Consider the following 22000-nt stretch of genomic DNA (forward strand, 5'->3'; position numbering starts at 1 on the left):
TGGAGGAGAGTCAACTTCAATCGAGTGAGAATAGATCTGGCCTAGATCAATTCGAAACAAAAATTGGCAGGCAAAATTGTCACTCAACACTGGGCCCCCACCTTGAAATAAGAGATCATTTGTTTTCAGTAGAGGTATACCCCCAAGGGGAAAAGGAGGGCAAATAAACGATGCATATGATGGATGTCAGGTAGCTAATACAGTTGAGAATCAGACTCAATATAGAAGGTTCAGAGGAAAATTGAAAAAGCAAATAAGAGAAAAAAAAAGCATGATAAGAGACTGGCAGCAAATATAAAGGGATTTCAAAATAGTCATATAAATAGTAAAAGGATCATAAAAGGAGTAGTGTTGATTAGGGACCAAAACTTAGGGCGGCACGGTAGCGCAGTGGTTAGCACTGCTGCTTCACAGCTCCAGGGTCCCGGGTTCGATTCCCGGCTTGGGTCACTGTCTGTGTGGAGTTTGCACATTCTCCTCATGTCTGCGTGGGTTTCCTCCGGGTGCTCCGGTTTCCTCCCACAGTCCAAAGATGTGCGGGTTAGGTTGATTGGCCAGGTTAAAAATTGCCCCTTAGAATCCTAAAATGCGTAGGTTAGAGGAATTAGCGGGTAAATATGTGGGGGTAGGGCCTGGGTGGGATTGTGGTCGGTGCAGACTCGATGGGCCAAATGGCCTCCTTCTGCACTGTAGGGTTTCTATGATTCTATGAAAACTGGGATTAACAGGTGGAGGCAAGAGGCACATTTGAGGTACTAAATAAATAGCCCTTTACCAAGGAAGAAGATGTTGCCCAGATTACAGTGAAAGAGGATATAATTCAGGCACTTCATTTGCTTTAAATAGATAAAGTGATATTGGATAGTCCTACTGTACCCAAGTTTGATAACATACCAGGAGCAGATGAGATGCATCCAAGAATACTGAGAGAATGCGGACAGAAATTGAGATACTGGCCATAATTTTCCAAACCTCCTTGGATGCTGGGATAATGCCAGAGGTTTGGAGAATTGTAAATGTTACACTCTTGTTTAAGGTGGTGGAAGCTTTTAGAAATGTTACTTTGTTGCCCTTTAGATTAGATGGATTACCCATGGGAAAGGTGTGGTGTTAATGGGGTTAGGGTAGGAGAGAGGGCCTGGCTAAGATACTCTATCAGAGAGTCGGTGCAGTCTTGATGGGCTGAATGGCCTCTTCTGCATGATAGGGATTCTATGATTCTATGAACACTGGTTCAACCTCAAATGGGATATTGTGCCCAGCTCTGGACACCACACTTTAGGAAGGATATGAAGGCATCAGGGAGGATGCAGAAAAGATTCATAAGAATGTTCCAGAGATAGGGAACTTTGATTACATAGAAAGATTGGAAAAGTCAAGACTGTTGGCCTTGGAGAAGGGAAGGTTGAGAGATGATTTGATAGAGGTATTCAAAATCATGAGGGGTATAGATATGGTAGATAGAGATAAATTATTCCCATCAGTGAAAGGATTGAGAATGAGAGGACAGAGATTTAAGTTGGCAAAAACAGCAGCTAGACATGAAGAAAACCTTTTTCATGCAGCAAGTTGCTAGGGTGTGGAATGCATGGGGGTGACAAATTCAATCATAGCATTCAAAAGGGAATTGGATCATTATCTGAAAAGGACAATTTTGCAGGGCTATGGGAAAAGATGGAGCAATGGCATTCAGTGAATTGCTCCTTCAGTGAGCCAGCATAGACATGACAGGCCAAATGTCCTCCTTCTGTGCTGTAATTAATCTATAATTTCCTTGCCCTTCCAAAACAGTCATAGAATCATACAGCATAGAAGAGGCCCTTCAGTCCATCGACACATTAGAAACACCTGAACTCCTACCTCATCCCATCTGCCAGCACCTGGCCCATAGCTCTGATGTGCCAAGTGCTCATCCAGATACTTTTTAAAGGATGTAAGGCAACCTACCTCTATCACTGACCCTTAAACTAAGGAAAATAGCTGCTTCGTATCCACTCTGTCCATGTCCCTCATAATATTGTACACCTTGATCAGATTGCCCCTTCAGTCTTCTCTGCTCTAAAAAAATAACCCAAGCCTATCCAACCGCCCTTCATAGCTTAATGTTCCATCCCAGGCAGCATCCAGGTGAATCTCTTCCGCACCACTTCCAGTGCAATCACATCCTTCCAATAATGTGGCTTCCAGAACTGCACACAGTACTCCAGATGTTCACCAAAGTTCTATACAACTCCAACATGACTTCCCTGCATTTGTAATCTATGCCTCGATTATAAAGGCAAGTGTCCCATATGCCTTTTTCACCACCTGACTAACATGCCCTTCTGCTTTCAAAGATCTGTGGACAAACACGTCAAGGTCCACAGAACTTCCTAATGTCCTACCCATTCATTGAATACTTTCTTGTCAAATTACTCCAAAGTTTATCACCGTACACTTTTCAGGGTTAAATTCCATCTGCCACTTCTTCGCCCATTTGACCATTCCGTCTATACCTTCTTGTAGCCCAAGACACTTCGCCGCACTGTTAACCACCCGTCCAATTTTTGTGTCAGCCGCAAACTTACTAACTCTACCCCCACAGTGCAGAAGAACATTCAAAATGCTTAGGGAATCCTCTGATCACTTGCCGACTATATAGTTATAATGAAAGTAAACTCTTTTAGATCAGATTCACAATTTTGCTTAAAATACTAATCAAAGGCAATCTTCGCAAGTACACTGATATCATTACTAAACACAGTGACAAGAGACTGTTTTGTCCTTTAAAGCAGGAATGTGGCATTTTACAAATACAATGTGAACTGGTGGATAGAAAAAACTTGTTGATGCAAGATCACCTGTCCTTTTAGCAAACACTACCAAAAAAAATAACTTTTTCATCAATAACAGAGAAGAATGGAGAACTCACCACTGCATTATGTGGATTTGCTTGCTCATCATGCATCTCTCTAATCTCTTGCTCAGTTGATCCATGAACTTGGCTGAGGACACTAAACCACTGGCTGTAACATAAGAAGTGAAAGAGATGTAACAATGACACCTAAAAGCAGTTCTTACTCGAGCAAAGTAACTTCATCAGGTCATTTAGATTTGTTCTAAAATTATAGATACTGATTGAGAAGCTTTTTGCCCTGAAACTGCTTTCCTCAAGAAAGACACATTCTCAAATCTTGTGCTTCAGCCCTTTGTTGACTCATCATATTCTAAGTCACAAAAAGTTTGAAAGCATTCTTTTGGCCCATTGTAATGCATGCTAAACACACTTCAACCACTTTGTATACCAATGGATACTCGGTGGGAGAATTCTTCTGCATTGCTTCAAATAATGGCAGCATGGTGGCACAGTGGTTAGCATTGCTGCCTCACAGCACCAGGGACCCCAGGGGTTTAATTCTGGCCTCAGGTGACTGTGTATGGAGTTTGCACGTTCTCCCTGTGTCTGCGTGGGTTTCCTCCGGGTGCTTCAGATTCCTCCCACACTCCAAAGATGTGCAGGTTAGGTGGATTGGCCATGCTAAATTATCCGTTAGAATCAGGGAGATTAGCAGGGTAAATCCATGGGGTTATGGGGATAGGACCTGGGTGGTGTTGTTGTCAGTGCTGGCTCGATGGGCCAAATGGTCTCCTGCACCACAGGGATTCTATGATAATGTCTTTGATGATAACATTCCGTGCAGCTGAGTGGGCAAACATCCCAAGTATTGAGCCCACAATCTGGTACCATAATATCAGCCTGCCCCAAGATCTCGGATAAGGTGAGAGTGCCACCTGTCTATCAAGGATGACATGCAGGGGGCTAAATTGGATAACCCCAAAACTGGGACCAGAGATGTGATGTTTAACACCACAAACTTTTTAATAAATGTTTGCAAACTTTTAAATAAAAAGAGAAAATGCCGGAAACATTCAGCAGATCTTTCTGGCCATTTGGACACAGTATCCACACTTTTATCAAATCCCCCCTCAATCTGCTTTGGTCCACGCAGAAAAGCACCAGCTTCTCCTTGGAGTTAAATGACTGCCTTCATTGTCACTCGATCAAAACTCTGCAAATCCTTTCTTAACAGCACTATTGGTATACCCAAACTATACGGTCTGCAATGCTTCAAAACAACAGCTCATCACCAACTTCGAGGGCAATTAATGATGGCGAATAAATGCTGACATTGCTAACGACACACATACTAGAATGAATAAAGAAAGCAGCTCATCAATTCTAATTGAATTTCATAACTAAACAATTACCTGGCATCTTCCGCTGTCTCAGCAATAAGGTTGAAGATGCGATCTTCTATTACTATATTAATGCCATTCTCCTTGCCAGTGTCATCAATAATCTCCCTAATAATGAAAACAGAACCACAGAATTGTTTTAATATAATGCATGTACAGATGAACAAGTCATAACAAGTTCAGTTACTGTGCATTGTTACCAAGCAGATTTACCAGCATGACTTCATTAAAGTGAACATTACCTTGCTGATCTGATATCAATGGTCCCTTTTAACTTTTCTTCACTGTCATTCTCAAAATACATTAGCTTGCTTTCTCTCAGCACAAACCAGCGCCTTTTCCAGTTGCGTCTTGATAGGGTTGATGTGCCACCACCTTTCTTGTGCAACCATCCCAGCTTCAAGGCTTCTTGTTTTGAACGGAACCACATGAATGTTTCATCCTTTAAAACACACCATCGACGTTTCCATGTATTCATCAGGCCTCCTACGAAAAAAATGCATGAACCTTTTGAGAGCTTTTGTGAAGGAGTTGACCCAAAACTAAGAAATAGAAAATCTTCAACCTGAACAAAAAGGTACAACTTCTTGGAGAATTATGATGAACTCAAATACACTTAATATTGTGTAATTCTAGTGTGAGCAAAAACAACTTTTGTTCATGTAACACTTTGAATGTAACAAAACATCCTAGAATGCTTCATATTTGACATTAAGCCTCAAAATCTTTCGGCGGGGGACCAAAAGCTTGGTGGAAGAGATAGACTTTAAGGAGCATCTTAAAGGAGAACCAAGGAGCAGAGAGCTTTATGAAGGAAATTACAGAGTCTAGGCAGCTAAATGTGTGGTTAAAATTAGTGGAACAATAAAAATTAGAAATGTGCAAGAGACCAGAATTGAAGAAGCACAGAGATCTCAGACAGTTGTAGCTTTACTGCAGGATACAGAGATAGGGAAGGGGTGATGTCATGGAGATATCTGAAAGCAAGGATGAGCCCTAAAATCAAGTCATTGCTGGAAATGGCAACTGATGGTCAAGGAGCATGGGGATCATCAGTGAGAGTGATTACGATCTTAAACATTCAACATACAATGCCTCATATTGAAATCTTTCAACAGCATGAATTTTGTTTACAATAATCACAGAGATGAGTAAGATGAAGTTTAAAAAGAGTGCATATGACAAATGTCAGCTGGATAACACAAGAGTGAACCAGGTTCAATACAGAGGGTTCAAAGGGGAAGCGAAAAACAAAGAAGAAAAACAAATGCAGAGTGTGATTACAAAATTACAGCTTTGTCCGAGTGCAATGAGGACAAATGCTTAACTCAGTAAATTTTGTAAGTGAGGGAATTCAGTGCATTCAGGGAAGAGTTGCTGTCTGTTTTTTTTTAAAGTACTGATTCAAGCGGGGAAAGGAGACCTGAGACACAAAACCCGGAAGCATTAATTAAGTGAACAGGTATGTGATTGTAGAGCTTTAAGGTTTTTTCTCTCTCTTTAACACAGGAAAGGAGTTTAATTTGGTACTGGAGAGATGTATGTAATATATTAAAATTATAGCTTAGAAACAGAGAAGATAGGAGCTGGAAGAGACCATATGGCCCTTCAAGCCTGCTCCACCATTCATTACGATCATGGCTGATCATCCAACTGAATAGCCTAATCCTGCATTTTCCCCATAACCTTTGGTCCCATTTGCCCCAAGTGCTACATTTAGCCACCTCTTGAATACATTCAATGTTTTGGCATCAACTACTTCCTGTGGTAATGAATTCCACAGGCTCACCACTCTTTGGGTTAAGAAATGTCTCCTCACCTCCGTCCTAAGTGGCCTACCCTGAATCCTCAGACTGTGACCCCTGGTCCTGGACTTCCCCACCATCGGGAATATCCTCCCTGCATCTATCCTGTCTAGTCTTGTTAGAATTTTATACATCTCTATGAGATCTCCTCTCATTCGTCTGAACTCCAGCAAAAACAATCCTAACCTAGTCAATCTCTTCTCGTACATCAGTCCCGCCATCCCCAGAATCAGTCTGGTAAACCTTCCCTGAACTCCCTCGACAGCAAGAACAGCCTTCCTCAGAAAATGAGACCAAAACTGCACACAATACTCGAGGTGTTCCCTCACCAAGGCCCTATATAATTGCAACAACACAACCCTGCCCCTGAACTCGAAACCTCTCTCAATGAAGGCAAACATGCCATTTGCCTTCTTTACCGCCTGCTGCACCTGCATGCTTACCTTCAGTGACTGGTGCACAAGGACACCCAGGTCCCACTGCACATTCCCCTCACCCAATTTACAGCCATTCAGGTAGTAATCTGCCTTCTTGTTTCGGCTTCAAAGTGAGTAACCTCATATTTATCCAAATTATACTGCATCTGCCATTGATTTGCCCACTCACCCAACCTGTCCAGATCATTCTGAAGGATCTCTGCATCCTCGTCACAGTTCACCCTCCCACCCAACTGCAAACATCGAGATGTTACATTTTGTTCCCTCATTCAAATCATTTATACTGTGAATAGCTGGGGTCCCAGCACCGATCCCTGTGGCACCCCACTAGTTACTGCCTACCTATTTGAAAAGCACCCATTAATTCCTGCTCTTTGTTTCCTCTCTGCCAACCAGTTTTTTATCCGTCTCAATACACTTCCCCCAATCCCATGCGCTTTAATCTTGCACGATAATCTCTTATGCGGGACTCTGTCAAACGCTTTCTGAAAGTCCAAATATACCACATCGACTGGCTCCCCCTTGTCAACGCTACTAGTTACATCTTCAACGAATTCCAACAGATTTGTCAAGCATGATTTCCCCTTCATAAATCCATGCTGACTCTGTCTGATCTGCCACTGCTGTCTAAATGCTCCGCTATAAAGTCCTTGATAATGGATTTGAGAATTTACCCCACTACCTGTTAAGCTTATTGGTCTATAATTCCCTGTTTCTCTCTACCTCCCTTTTTGAATATTGGAGTGACATCAGCTACCCTCCAATCTGCAGGGACTGTTCCCGAGTCTATAGAACCTGGAACATTTCTTTGTCCCCTATTATACATTCTCCCGTTTCTGTTTATAGAGGAAACATAGAAAAACTACAGCACAATACAGGCCCTTCAGCCCACAAAGTTGTGCCGAACATGTCCCTACCTTAGCAATTACTAGGCTTACCTATAACCCTCTATCTTACTAAGTTCCATGTACTTATCTAAAAGTCTCTTAAAAGACCCTATCGAATCCGCCTCCACCACTGTTGCTGGCAGCCCATTCCACTCACCCACCACCCTCTGAGTGAAAAACTTACCCCTGACATCTCCTCTGTACCTACTCCCCAGCACCTTAAACCTGTGTCCTCTCGTAGCAGCCATCTCAGCCCTGGGAAAAAGCCTCTGACTATTCACTCGATCAATACCTCTCAACATCTTATACACCTCTATCAGGTCACCCCTCATCCTTCGTCTCTCCAAGGAGAAAAGGCCGAGCTCACTCAACCTATCCTCATAAGGCATGCTCCCCAACCCAGGCACCATCCTTGTAAATCTCCTCTGCACCCTACATTTGTCTTCACCAACCTCTTTCTCTTCACGTATCTGTAGAAACTCTTAGTGTCAGTCTTTATATTCCCTGCAAGCTTACTTTCTGACTGTATTTTCTTCTTCCTAATCAATCCCTTGGTCCTTCTTTGCTGAATCCTCAGACCTATTATCTTTTTGGCCAATCTGTATGCTTCTTCCTTAGATCGGATACTCTAATTTCCTTTGTAAGCCATGAATTGACCCACTTACCCATTTTGCTTTTGTGCCAGACAGGAATAAACAGTTGCTGCAGTTGCCCCATGTGTTCCTTGAATGTTTGCCATTGCCTATCCACTGTCATCCCTTTTCGTAACTCTCCCCAATCTATCAAGGCCAACTTACACCTCATATCCTCATAGTTTCCTTTATTAAGATTCAGCACCCTAATCACTGAATCAACTAGTTCACTCTGCATTTTGATAAAAAATTCTATCATGTTATGGTCGCTCATCCCCAAGGGGTCTCGTACAGCTAGATTGGCAATGATTCCCTTCTCATTACACAGTACCCAGTCTAACATGGCCTGCTCTCTGGTTGGTTCTTCCACATATTGGTCAAGAAAACCATCCCGTATACACTCCAGATATTCCTCCTCTACGGCATTGTGGCTAATTTGATTTGCCCAATCTATGTGCAGATTAAAATCACCCATGATCACCGATATTCTCTGATCACATGCATCTCTAATTTCACGTTTAACGCCATTCCCAACATCATCAGTGCAGTTTGGGGGTCTATATATGACATCCACTCATATTTTTTGCCACTTGGTATTTCTCAACTCTATCCATACAGACTCCATGTTGTCAGAGCCAATATCCTTTCTCACTATTGTATTAATTTCCTCTTTAACGAGCAGTGCCACTCCACCACCTTTTCCTTTATACCTGTCCTTCCTAAATATTGAATACCCTGGGACATTCTTAACTAGCATAAATCCATAACACAACTGCAAAATTGCGAAGTACTATTTATGAATGAGGAACCTAATTAGTTAAATAATACAAAATAAAAATGACAGTGCAGATGATATGTTATAGCCATAGCACATAATCAAGTTGGTGGAATGGGTGGACCAGAGTCAGGTGAAATTTAATGGAGAGTTGTGTGAAGTGATGCAGAATGAAGAACAAGCACATGCAATAGAAAATAAAGGATATCTTTCTGAAGGGAATGCAGGAGTAGAGGGACCTAGAGATATATCTGCATAAATCATTAAAGGTGGCAGGACAGGTGAGAAAGTAGTTAATAAAACAGTGGCTCCAGAGCTTTATAAATACATAGGTAAAAAAGTGCAAAAGGAAGGAATTTATGATGAAACCATGTAAAACACTTTCAACATCAGTTCAACATCAGCTGAAGTAATATTCTAACTCATAAAATGGAAGTGTTACTGGCTAGGCCATCATTTGTTGCCCATCCCTAATTGCCATTGAGAAGACGTGGTGGGCTGCCTTCTTGAACCACTGCAATCCATGGGGTGTAGGTACATCCACAGTGCTGTAGGAAGGGAGTTCCAGGATTTTGACCCAGCGCCAGTGATTGACTGGTGATATATTTTTAAGACACGATGGTGAGTAACTTTGAGCGGAACCTCCAGGTGGTGGTGTTCCCATACATCTGCTTCTAAAAGATTTGGAAGATGCTGCCCAAGGAGCCTTGCTGAGTTGCTGCAGTATATCTTGTGGATGGTATACATTGCTGCTACTAGTAGCAGTGGTGCAGGGAGTGAATGTTTGTGGATGGGGTGCCAATAACATGGGTTGCTTTCTCCTGGATGGTGGGATGTGAAGACATTTGAGAGAGTGCAGAAAAGATTCACAAGAATGGTTCCAGGGATGAGGAATTTCAGATATGTGGATACATTGAGAAGTTGGGCCTGTTCTCCGAGAAGATTAAGAGGCAATGTGATTGAGGTAATAAAAATCATGAGGGCTCCACTCAGAGTTGACAGGGAGAAACTCTGTTGGTGGAAGGATCAAGAACCAGAGGACACTGATAAAAGGTGTTTGGCAAAAGCAGCTGCAGCGACATGAGGAAAAGAAATTTGGCAGGAATTGATTAGGATCTGGAATGTATGGCCTGACAGAATGTGGTGGAGGCAGATTCAATCAAGATTTTCAAAAGGAAATTGGATGATTATCTGAAGAGAAAATGATTTGCATGACTACAGGGAAATGCAGGAGGAGTGACATGAAATGAGTTGCTCTTGCAGAGAGGTGAAATGGACGTGACAGGCCGAATGGCCTTTTTCTGTGTTGGAACCATTCTATGATTCACATCTTCAGAACAACACCAAAAAACACTTGCATTTAGATAGCGTCAAAGTGCTTTACAGTAAATTAAATACTTTTGAAATGTAGTCACTGTTGTAGTGTAGATTGAGGGGACATATTGGGCCTTGGTTTAAAATCCCAACTGAAAGGTGGCAACTTTGACAGCGCAACACTGCATTATACTGTCTGCAAGTCAATATTGTGTGCTGTATTGGTCTCCTTATCTGAGGAAGGATGTTCTTGCTATAGAGGGAGTGCAGGGAAGTTTTACCAGATTGATTCATGAGGAGAAATTGAGTCGGTTAAGATTATATTTGCTGGCGTTCAGAAGAATGCGGGGGAATATTCTAAGTAAGAAGTCTCACAACACCAGATTAAAGTCCAACAGGTTTATTTGGTAGCAAAAGCCACTGGCTTTCGGAGCGCTGCTCCTTCATCAGGTGAGTGGGATTTCAGTTCACAAACAGGGCATATGAAGACACAAATGCAATTTACAAAATAATGATTGGAATGCGAGTCTTTACAGGTAATCAAGTCTTAAAGGTACAGACAATGTGAGTGGAGAGAGGGTTAAGCACAGGTTAAAGAGATGTGTATTGTCTCCAGCCAGGACACTTAGTGAGATTTTGCAAGCCCAGACAAGTCGTGGGGGTTACAGATAGTGTGACATTCTAGGGGAATATTCTAACAGGACTGGACAGGATAGATGCAGGATGGATGTTCCCGATTATGGGGGTGTCCAGAACTAGGGGTCATGGATCGGAATGTTATTGCCCTGCCCGCCACGGGAATTGGAGCGGGCGAGGGGCAGACACTGGAAAGATCTGTTGACCTTGGGCAGGATTTTACGGTTTTGGGACAAGAGAGGCCGTAAAATCCCATCCTTAGACGAAGGATACGAGGTAAACCTTTTAGAATAGACACGAGGAGAAATTTCTTCATCCAGAGAATGGTGAGCCTGTGGAAAGCAGTTGAGGTCAAGCCATTGTATGTTTTCAAGAGGGAATTAGATATAGCTCTTGGGGTGAAGCGGATCAAAAGATATCGGTGGTGGAAGGCGGGATCAGGCTTTTGATTTGGATAATCAGCCATGATCATGATGAATGACGGAGTAGATTCAAAGGGCCAAATGGTCGACACCTGCTCCTATTTTGTATGATTCCAAGCCCTGGAACAGGATTTGAATTCACAACCTCTGGTTCTGACTGAAGACTGTTACCAGCTGAGCTATACTTGACACTTCGCTTCAAAAACATTTCTATAATATTATAATTGCTGTTGCAATCTATATGAAATTGGATTTAAATTAATGAAGTTCTGGAAACAACCATGATAAATAATATGCTAGTCTGTTTTAATGATGTGAGTTAGGTTAAGAACATCTCTGCTCTTCTTCAAATTGTTAAATGGGGTATTTAACATTTATCTGAGAATACAGACAAGGTCTTGGTAACACAGCTTATCCTTAAGATGTATCTCTGACAGTCCAGCACTCCCTCAGTACTGATTATGTCACCCCAATCCAATTATTTGACTGCAGGTACCTGTGGAAAGCTGACTCCACTCCCACCAGTCAGCCCCTTCTGGGCTCGGCTGGGAACCGGGCTCAACCATTTTAATAAGAACCAGGTCCAATGTTGGCAAGCCTGGCTCTAACTGACCTCTGGCCCCGCTTAGTTAAAATTGGGATTCATGTGCTCAAGACACTGGAGTGGGGTTTGAATCCATGACTGAGCCAAGCTAGATATGAGCTTTACCATTTTCAATCCCTTGGGAATGATGGAAACAACAGATAACTAGTTCAGAAGTTTGCTTAGACACTGCTGGCAAATTTAATCTTACCTTTCATATGCAGGAAACTGTGAAAATAGGGTAAACTGACACAACTGTAAACAGAATCTCTTCGGTAAGCCAGCTCTTCATCAGTGTCAAATCTCAAATCCAAATCATCATCACTCTCTTCAAACTACAGTGAGGGAAAAGAAATTATGAGTGATAGATAATAGTGACAAAGTTTTTAAAAATATTTTTTATTTGTACCTGCTTGTTAAAGGTAACACTAAAAAAATGCATTCCAGACCAGACTTCCACCAACGCCTCTACTTTCTCAGAAGAGTAAGGAAATTTGGTATGTCAGTTACGACTCTCACCATCTTTTACAGATGCACCATAGAAAGCATTCTTTGATTGTATCACAGCTCCTGCTCTGTCCAAGACCGCAAGAAATTACAAAAGGTCGTGAATGTAGTCCAATCATCCATCATGCAAACCAGCCTCCCATCCACTGACTGTCTACACTTCCCGCTGCCTTGGCAAATCAACCAGCATAATTAAGGACCCCACGCACACTGGACATTCTCTCTTCCACCTTCTTCCGTCGGGAAAAAGATACAAAAGTCTGAGGTCATGTACCAACCAACTCAAAAACAGTTTCTTCCCTGCTGCCATCAGGCTTTTGAATGGACCTACCTCGCATTAAGTTGATCTTTCTCTACACCCGAGTTATGACTGTAACACCAAGTACATTCTGCATTCTCTCGTTTCCTTCTCTATGTACAGTATGCTTTGTCCGTATAGCACGCACGAAACAATACCTTCCACTGTATATTAATACATGTGACAATAATAAATCAAATCAAATCAGAAACTGCTGCAACATAGGAAGCCCTCCAGCCTCGGGTCACTGCCTGTGTGGAGTTTGCACATTCTCCCCGGGTCTGTGTGGGTTTCTTCTGGATGCTTTGGTTTCCTCCCATAGTCCAAAGATGTACGGGTTAGGTTGATTGGCCATGCTAAATTGACCCTAGTATCAGGGGATTAGCAGGGTAAATATGTGGGGTTACGAGGATAGGGCTTGGGTGGGATTGGGGTTGGTGCAGACTCGATGGGCCAAATGGCCTCCTTCTACACAGTAAGGATTCTATGATTCACTGAAGAGATGTTTGATCCATTTTAAACGTTGGAATATTTCTGAACTGACCTCCAATCCCATATCACATCTGAGTCTGCATACAGAATCTGATATTGTATATACAATACTCAATGGACGTGAAAAATTATACACAAACACATATAAATATATTAATAAAGCATTATCTGAAGTGATTAACTTAAACACACAACCAGCATGGAGGGCCAATTTTGGAAAAAAAGCAATTTTTCAATAAAAAATTGAAAAGTAGAAAGCAAAAGTGGGAGGCAGAGGAAACCAGGGCGAGCAGCAAATAAGGCCATTGTACAAAAAACTGTAAAATTGCTAAAAAGACAAGTCTAAAGAGACTGTGGCTGAATGCATGGAGTAATAAGGAAGATTTAATTAACAGCACAAATTGGTATACACAGATACAATACAATTGCAATTATAGAGACATTGGCTGAAGGGTGACCAAGACTGGGAACTGAATATCCAAGTGTACTTGATATTTCAGAAGGACAGACAAAAAGGAAAAGGAGGTGGAATGGTGGTGATAGTAAAAGGCGAAATCAGTGCAGATATTGGCTTGGAAAATCAAGATGTAGAGTCAGTGTGGGTGGAGCTAAGAAACAACAAGGGATGGAAAACATTAGTGGGAGCTGTCCATAGGCCTCCAAACAGTAGTGGTAAGATAGGGGATGGCATTAAACAGGAAATTCGCGATGTATGTAACAAGGATGCTACAGTAGTCATGACTGACTTAATCTACATGTAGATTGGGTAAATCAATAATGTGGCAGGTGAATTCCTGGAGTGTGTACAAGATGGTTATTTAGCCTGGTATGTTGAGGAATCAAATAGGGAACATGCTGTCCCAGACTTTGTACTTTGCAATCATAGAATTCCTACAGTGCAGAAGGAGGCCATTCAGCCCCCCGATAACAATCCCACCCGGCCCTATCCCCATAACCCCATGTATTTACTCTGCTAATCTCCTGACACTAAGGGTCAATTTTGCATGACCAATCAACCTAATCTGTGGGAGGAAACCGGAGCACCCGGAAGAAACACACAGACACAGGGAGAAAGTGCAAACTCCATACAGTCACCTGAGGCCGGAACTGAACCCAGGTCTCTGGCACTGTGAGGCAGCAGCGCTAACCACTATGCCACCATGCTGCCCAATGAGAAGGATTTAATTAATAATCTTGTTGTGCAGGATCCTTTAGGCAACAATGATCATAACATGACAGAATTCGTCATTAGGATGGAAAATGAAGTAGTTTGATCTGAAACTAGGGTCCTCAATCTAAATAAAGGAAACTACGTATGAGGTGGGAGTTGGCTAAAATAAATTGGGGAAGTTTATTAAAGGGCAAAATGGTGAAATGAATATATGCATTGCAACAATTATACACTTGTTTCTGGTGCAAAAAATACAACAGGAAAATGGGCCCAACCATGGATTACAAATGAAATTAAGGGCAGTATTAGATCCAAAGAGAAGTCATATAAAGCTGCTAAAAAATGTAGTAAACCCGAGGATTGGGAGTTCAGAATTCAGCAAAGGAGGGCCAAGAGGTTGCTGTAAGAGCGAAACAATAAATATGAGAGTAAACTTGGAAGTAACATAAGGGCAGACTGTAAAAGCTTCTACAAGTATATAAAAATGATTATTGAAGAAAAACTGTAAATCTCTCACAGTCTGAAGCAAGAGAATAATAGAAACAAGGAAATGACAAAGAGATTAAACAACAGCACAGTGGTTAGCACTGCTGCCTCACAGCACCAGGGACCCGGGTTCAATTTTGGCCTCGGATGACTGGGTGGAGTTTGCTTATTCTCCCCGTGTCTGCGTGGGTTTCCTCTGGGTGCTCCAGTTTCCTCCAACACTCCAAAGATGAGCAGGTTAGGAGATTAGCCATGCTAAATCGCACCACAGGGATTAGGAGGGTAAATACGTGGGGTTACGGTGATAGGGTTTGGCTGGGATTATTATCGGTGCAGGTTCGATGGGCCGAATGGCCTCCTTCTGTATTGTAAAATTCTATGATTCTAACCTTCTTTAGTTCTGTTTTCAGAGAGGAAGACACAACTAACTTCCCAGAAATGCTAAGGAATCAAGTATCTAGTGAGAAGAAGGAATCAAAGTAAATTAGTATTACAGAAAAATAGTGTTGGATAAATTATTAATGGGACTGGAAGCAGATATATCTCCAGGGCACTAAAGCAGGTAGGCGTGGAAATAGTCATCATCCAAATTTTTGTAGATTCTGGAACAGTCCAACCTATTTTTGTACTGTCTGCAAACTTACTAACCAACCATTTACGTTTCATCAAAGTCATTTCTGTATCAGTAACAGCAGAGGTCCCTCTATGGATCCCTGCGAAACACCACTAGTCACAGACCCCCAGCCAGAAAAACACCCTTCCACCACTATTCTCTGACTTTTATGGGCAAGCCAATTCTGAATCCAAGCAGCCAAGTCACCGTGGATCCTATGCATCTTAGTCATGGCACAAATCAATTCCTATCTCCCAGACTGCCTGGATCCACTACAGTTTGCCTATCGCCGCAACAGGTCTACTGCAAACGCCATCTCCTTGGCCCTACATTCAACCCTGGAACACCTAGATAACAAAGACACCCATGTCAGACTCCTATTCATAGAATACAGCTCAGTCTTTAACTATTCCTATGAGACTCATCTCCAAACATTGTGGCCTGGGGCTTGGCTCCTCCCTCTGCAACTGGATCCTGGACTTCCTAACCCACAGACTGCAATCAATAAAGATAGGCAACAACGCCTCCTCCACGATCATCCTCAACACCGGTGCTCTGCAAGGCTGCGTCTTACTATATTCCTTATGAACCTTTGACTATATGGCCAAATTCTCCTCCAACTCGATTTTCAAGTTTGCTGATGACACCACCGTTGTGGGTGGGATCTCAAACAATGACGAGGCACAGTGCAGGAAAGAAATCATAGAAACCCTACAGTACAGAAAGAGGCCATTTGGCCCATCGCGTCTGCACCGACCACAATCCCACCCAGGCCCTACCCCCACACATTTACCCACTAATCTCTCTAACCTACACATCTCAGGACACTAAGGGCATTTTTTAGCATATCCAATCAACCTAACCCACACATCTTTGGACTGTGGGAGGAAACCGGAGCACCCGGAGGAAACCCATGCAGACACGAGGAGAATGTGCAAACTCCGCACAGGCAGTGACCCAAGCCGGGAATCGAACCCAGGTCCCTGGAGCTGTGAAGCAGCAGTGCTAACCACTGTGCTACCGTGCTGCCCTGGTGAATCTGGTGAACTGGTGCGACGACAATAATCTCTCCCTCAATGTCAACAAAACAAAGGAGATTGTCATCGACTTCAGGAAGCATAGTGGAGAGCATGCCCGTCTACATCAATGGAGGTGAAGAAGAAATGGCCGAGAGCTTTTTAGGTGTCCAGATCACCAACAACCTGACCTGGTCCCTCCATGTGGACATTATAGTTAAGAAAGTCCACCAAGATAGAATCCTACAATGCAGAAGGAGGCCCATTGAATCCGCACTGACCATAATCCCACCCAGGCCCTATCCCCATAACCCCATGCATTTACCCTAGCTAGTCCCCCTGACACTAAGGGGCAATTTAGCATGGCCAATCCACTTAACCCATGCACCTTTGGACTGAGAGGGGAAACCGGAGTACCCAGAGGAAACCCACGCCTCTACTTTCTCAAGAGACTCAGGAAGTTTGGCATGACTGCTACAACTCGCACCAACTTCCACAGATGCACCATAGAAAGCATTCTTTCCGGTTATATCACAGCTTGGTATGGCTCCTGCTCAGTCCAAGAACTGCAATAAACTACAAAGGGTCGTGAATGAAGCCCAGTCCATCACTCAAACCAGCCTCCCATCCATTAACACTATCTACACTTCCTGCTGCCTCGCCAGCATTATCAAGGACCCCACGCACCCCGGATATTCTCTCTTCCACCTTCTTCCAGAAGAAGATACAAAAGTCTGAGATCACGTATCAACCAACTCAAAAATAGCTTCTTTGCTGCTGCCATCAGACTTTTGAAAGGACCTACCTCGTATTAATTTGATCTTTCTCTACACCCGAGCTATGACGGTAACACTACGTTCTGCACTCTCTCTTTTACTTCCCTATGTACAGTATGCTTTGTCTGTATAGCGCGCGAGAAACAATACTTTTCACTGTACACTAATACATGTGACAATAAATCAAATCAAAGAAAATCAAATCTTAATCTTCTGGATGTGCCTACCATGACGGATCTTGTCGAAAGCCTTACTAAAATCCATGTAGACAACATCCACTGCTCTACCCTCATCGATCACCTTCTCAAAAAATATCAATCAAGTTAATAAGACGTGACCTGCCCTGCACAAAGCCATGCTGACCTTCCCAAATTAGGCCATGCTTTTCCAAATATGCATAAATACTATCCCTAAGAATCATTTCCAATAGCTTCCCAACCACCGATGTGATAATCAACAGTCTATACTTTCCTGGATTATCTCTATTTCCTTTCTTGAACAGAGAAACAACATTAACTTTATATTAGGTAAAACAGATTGAGGAAGTCCAAAGTAAAGCAGCTTCTAAGGATTTTGGCTGTTGGACAGGGATATAATAAATGCTCATAATTTTTAAGTACTTGCAATTGAACCACAATGGTATCCTCCAGAGGATATCATGCTATTCTCTGAAATACATCCTGGGTTGTTAAGTGGTACTCTTGTTTGAGTGGAGGTAAGTAAGTCATTAATTTACTATTCCTTAGTTGGCAACTCGCTTCTACAGTACAGTACTGGATACTCTTTACATTTGTTTCAGGATTTCATAGGTGGCACAGCGACTAACATGCACACCATCATTAGCTGCAGTGGTGACTGCCTGAAAATAGTCACAAACATACTGAAAACAACAATGAAAAATTTCAACATTAAATGGAACAATGATGCATTCAAGAGATTTTCAAGAATAGGTTGCTGATTTTATTGATTGATAGCAGACTGATCTTATTCATTGCTTCAGTAGGATATATAAATTACTCACGGATGATTGTGGCCCTTCTGAGCTTAATCTATATGCTCCAGAACTATTGTAGGTCCCCATGGAATAGCGATATGGACAGTCCGGTGACCACTGGCTGCTGCGAGGATTTGAGAAGGCTACGCTGCTGCCAGATGCAATGGCTCCATCTTCATAATCATCCTGATCATAATCAGATTCATCATCTGGAGGAATCAGTTCAACAACGTTTTCCTGACCATCATCTACCTGTTCAGGTATGCAGTAGGTAGACTCACTGCTTGTTAATTTACTGTGGTTTATTGGATCTGGAGCAGTGATAGCCAGAACAGTACTCTCATTACTGGCAATTATAGGCACCACTGCATCATTCATGTATGGGTCTTCTTCAGAAGAGTCATCACTTGTCCGGATTCCACTAGTACGCTGATCAAAATGGCCATGCTCACTCGGATTTGGTGAGTCCTTAAATGCATCATCATCAGCATCAAAGCCCTCATCTTCCTCTTCTTCAGGGTAAGGTTGGTTAAAATTAAAGGTAGGCTTTATAGCAGGGTCTGGTACAGCCGAGGTATGTAACTGGTATTTGCTATCCCGAGAAAGAGACCTTTCAATGTTGCGGACACATTCGTCAATTTCATCAAAGTTCAGTGATTCCAGAAACTCCTGAGCTGCTTTGCATGCTTCATCTTCCAGTCGCTTTAACTCCTCATCTCGAAGTTGCTGGAGTTGTACAAGCGACTTCTCGGTGAGTGTTGATTCATGCTGCTCTTTCTGACGTTGGAGCTCTTCAATCTCTCTCTCAAGCCGCAGTATCTCCTCCACCTGCCTGTTCTCTTGCTTTTCTAGCTGGCTATTTTGTGCTGATTCCTTCTGAACCACCAGGATGGTTGCTTGTTCTTGACGCATCTGGGCTTCTTCAGGCTGCGATTTGAAAATTAAATATAAAGATAAATGCCTGGTTAAATAAATTGAAAGGCCAAAAAATATGAAAGGTCAAATAAATACATCACAATCTTCCATAAAAATGATTTTATAGGTACAATTAGGAAGGCAAATGCCATGTTAGCTCTTATTGCAAGAGGGTTGGAGTGGAAGAGTAAGGAAGCCTTGCTGCAATGATATAGGGTCTTGGGGTGAAAGCATCCCTGGAGTACTATGTACAGTTTTGGTCTCCTTACCTATGGAAGAGTAAAGTTTACGACAAAAGGATTGTTTCAGGGATAAAATATCTGTTTACGAGGAGAATGAGCCTCTTGGATTGTAGAAGAATACATCTATAAAATTCTTAGGGGGTTTGATAGGATAGATGTAGAGGTCGGTCCTCTTGGAGGGGAGGGGTGTTTGGTGGTGATCCACATTGGTACCAATAACTTAGGTGGAAAGGAGGATATGCTCCTGCAATCAGAATTTAGGGAGCTGAGCAGAAAATGAGCAAGCAGGATGCCAAATGTAGTAATCATAGAAATCATAGAAACCCTACAGTACAGAAAGAGGCCATTCGGCCCATCGAGTCTGCACCGACCACAATCCCACCCAGGCCCTACCCCCATATCCTTACATATTTTACCCGCTAATCCCTCTAATCTGCGCATCCCAGGACACTAAGGGGCAATTTTAGCATGGCCAATCAACCAAACCCGCACATCTTTGGACTGTGGGAGGAAACCGGAGCACCCGGAGGAAACCCACGCAGACACAAGGAGAATGTGCAAACTCCACACAGACAGTGACCCAAGCCGGGAATCGAACCCAGGTCCCTGGAGCTGTGAAGCAGCAGTGCTAATCACTGTGCTACCGTGCCGCCCCATCTGGATTACTCCCAGTGCCACATGAACAATGTGACAGTGAGTACAGAAACAGGAGGATAAGGCTGTGTGGCTGAAAGATGGTGTGAGGCTTTACATTCCTGGGACACTGGGACTTGCTTTGGGGGTGATGGCACCTACTACAGATGAACAGAGCGATGACTGAGTTCCTTGTGGGGCATTTTGCTAGTGCTTTAAATGAACTTGGCAAGGGTGTGGGAACCAAGAGGAAAAATTAGAAAGGAATACTAGTATGCACAAAATACCAGGGAGGACATCAAGCTCTAGTTCAGAGAATAGTAAGTGAAGTTGGAGTAAAGGAGAATATCTTGATGTCTAAATCAGGGTTGCTGTGCATGTATTTGAATGCACAAAGTAGAAATCATAGAAATCATAGAAACCCTACAGTGCAGAAGGAGGCCATTCGGCCCATCGAGTCTGCACCGACCACAATCCCACCCAGGCCCTACCCCCACATATTTTACCCGCTAATCCCTCTAACCTACGCATCCCAGGACTCTAAGGGGCAATTTTTTTAACCTGGTCAATCAACCTAACCCGCACATCTTTGGACTGTGGGAGGAAACCGGAGCATCCGGAGGAAACCCACGCAGACACGAGGAGAATGTGCAAACTCCACACAGACAGTGACCCGAGCCGGGAATCGAACTCGGGACCCTGGAGCTGTGAAGCAGCAGTGCTAACCACTGTGCTACCGTGCCGCCCCATAAATAAGATTGGGAAGTTACTGGTGCAGATTGCTTGGTGGAAATATGATGTTGCTGTGATAACAGAGACCTGGCTAAAGGAAAGAAAGGAGGAAAGGAGGAGGAGTGACAGTATTGATAATGAGAGCATTGCAGTGCTGGAGAAAGAGGATGTCCCAGAGGTTTCAAGGACAGAGTCCATTTGGCTTGAGCTAAGCAACAAAAAGGGGGTAATTTCATTTGCTCGGTGTAGCCAATAATCACTATCAGATGAGAAGGATGCAGAGGAATAAAACTACAGAGAGATATAAACATCATACAGTAGTTTTAATGGGGCCTTTAATTACCTGAAGGTAGACTGGGATGGTGGTAATGTAAAGAGTGGAAAGATGCAAAAGTTCCTACATTGTGTTCAGGAAAGCTTTGTACAGTAGTATGTGCTCTGTCCAACAACATGTGGTTCTTGGAAATTAGGTGGGCCAAGTAGATCAAATGTCAGTGGGGGACATTAAGGGAACAGTGATCACTTTATTGTAATATTTAGGATGATGATAGAAAAGGAAAATGGGCAATCCAGAATAAAAATAATTAACTGGAAGAGAGCCGACTTCAATGGAGCAAGGACGGAGCTGGGGACTGGAATGAAAGGTTGGTGGGAAAAACTAGCTGAACAATGGGTTACTTTCAAAACTGGACACAGTCATGGTAGATTTCCTTAAAAGGGAAAGGTAGGGGAAACAAATCTTTTTAGTCCCTGTACCACGTGCTCGTGAGGCTTGGAACAGGGACATAGTATAGTTGAACATGTGGCTAAAGAGCTGGTGTAGGAAGGAGGGCTTTAGATATATGGATCACTGGGATGTCTTCTGGGAAAGGTGGGACCTGTACAAGAAAGACCGGTTGCACTTGAACTGGAGGGGCACCAATATCCTGGGCGGGAGGTTTGCTAATGCTGTTCGGGAGGGTTTAAACTAGTGTGGCAAGGGATGGAAACTGGAACAGCGGGCCAGTAAGTGTAGACACTGAGGAAAAAAGTGCGACTGAGTTAAATTTAGTGCAGAGTAAGAGCAGGCAGAGGGAAGCCTCACTGCTCAGCTGGACTGGAGATCTGGAGTGCGTTTGCTTCAATGCAAGAAGTATAACAGGTAAAACAGATGAATGGAGAGCCTGGATTACTGCATGGGATTATGATGTAATTGCAATTACGGAGACATGGTTAAAGTAGGGACAGGATTGGCAGCTTAACATTCCAGGATATCGTTGTTTTAGACGGAACAGAAGGGGAAACAAAAGGGCTGGGGGAGTTGCATTGCTGATTAGGGAGCACCTGTGTTGAGGGAGGAGACATTGGAGGGATCTTGTAGTGAGGCATTATGGGTGGAGCTCAGGAATAAGAAGGGTG

At 43.0% G+C, this 22000-nt stretch overlaps 1 protein-coding gene across 1 annotated transcript in view; it reads right to left on the reverse strand.

Annotated features, from left to right (window-relative positions):
• myo10 (myosin X) overlaps positions 1-22000 on the reverse strand; it is a 443782-nt gene that overhangs the window by 43964 nt on the left and 377818 nt on the right. Inside the window, exons 25-29 of the mRNA XM_078240784.1 lie at positions 18108-19007; positions 11939-12062; positions 4479-4722; positions 4249-4344; positions 2912-3005 (exon numbers count right to left, since the gene is read on the reverse strand). Of these exons, the coding sequence (XP_078096910.1) occupies positions 2912-3005; positions 4249-4344; positions 4479-4722; positions 11939-12062; positions 18108-19007 (1458 nt within the window). The remainder of the gene's footprint in view (positions 1-2911; positions 3006-4248; positions 4345-4478; positions 4723-11938; positions 12063-18107; positions 19008-22000) is intronic.

This window comes from Mustelus asterias, chromosome 2 (assembly GCF_964213995.1).
Source record: "Mustelus asterias chromosome 2, sMusAst1.hap1.1, whole genome shotgun sequence".
Lineage (NCBI taxonomy): Eukaryota > Metazoa > Chordata > Chondrichthyes > Carcharhiniformes > Triakidae > Mustelus > Mustelus asterias.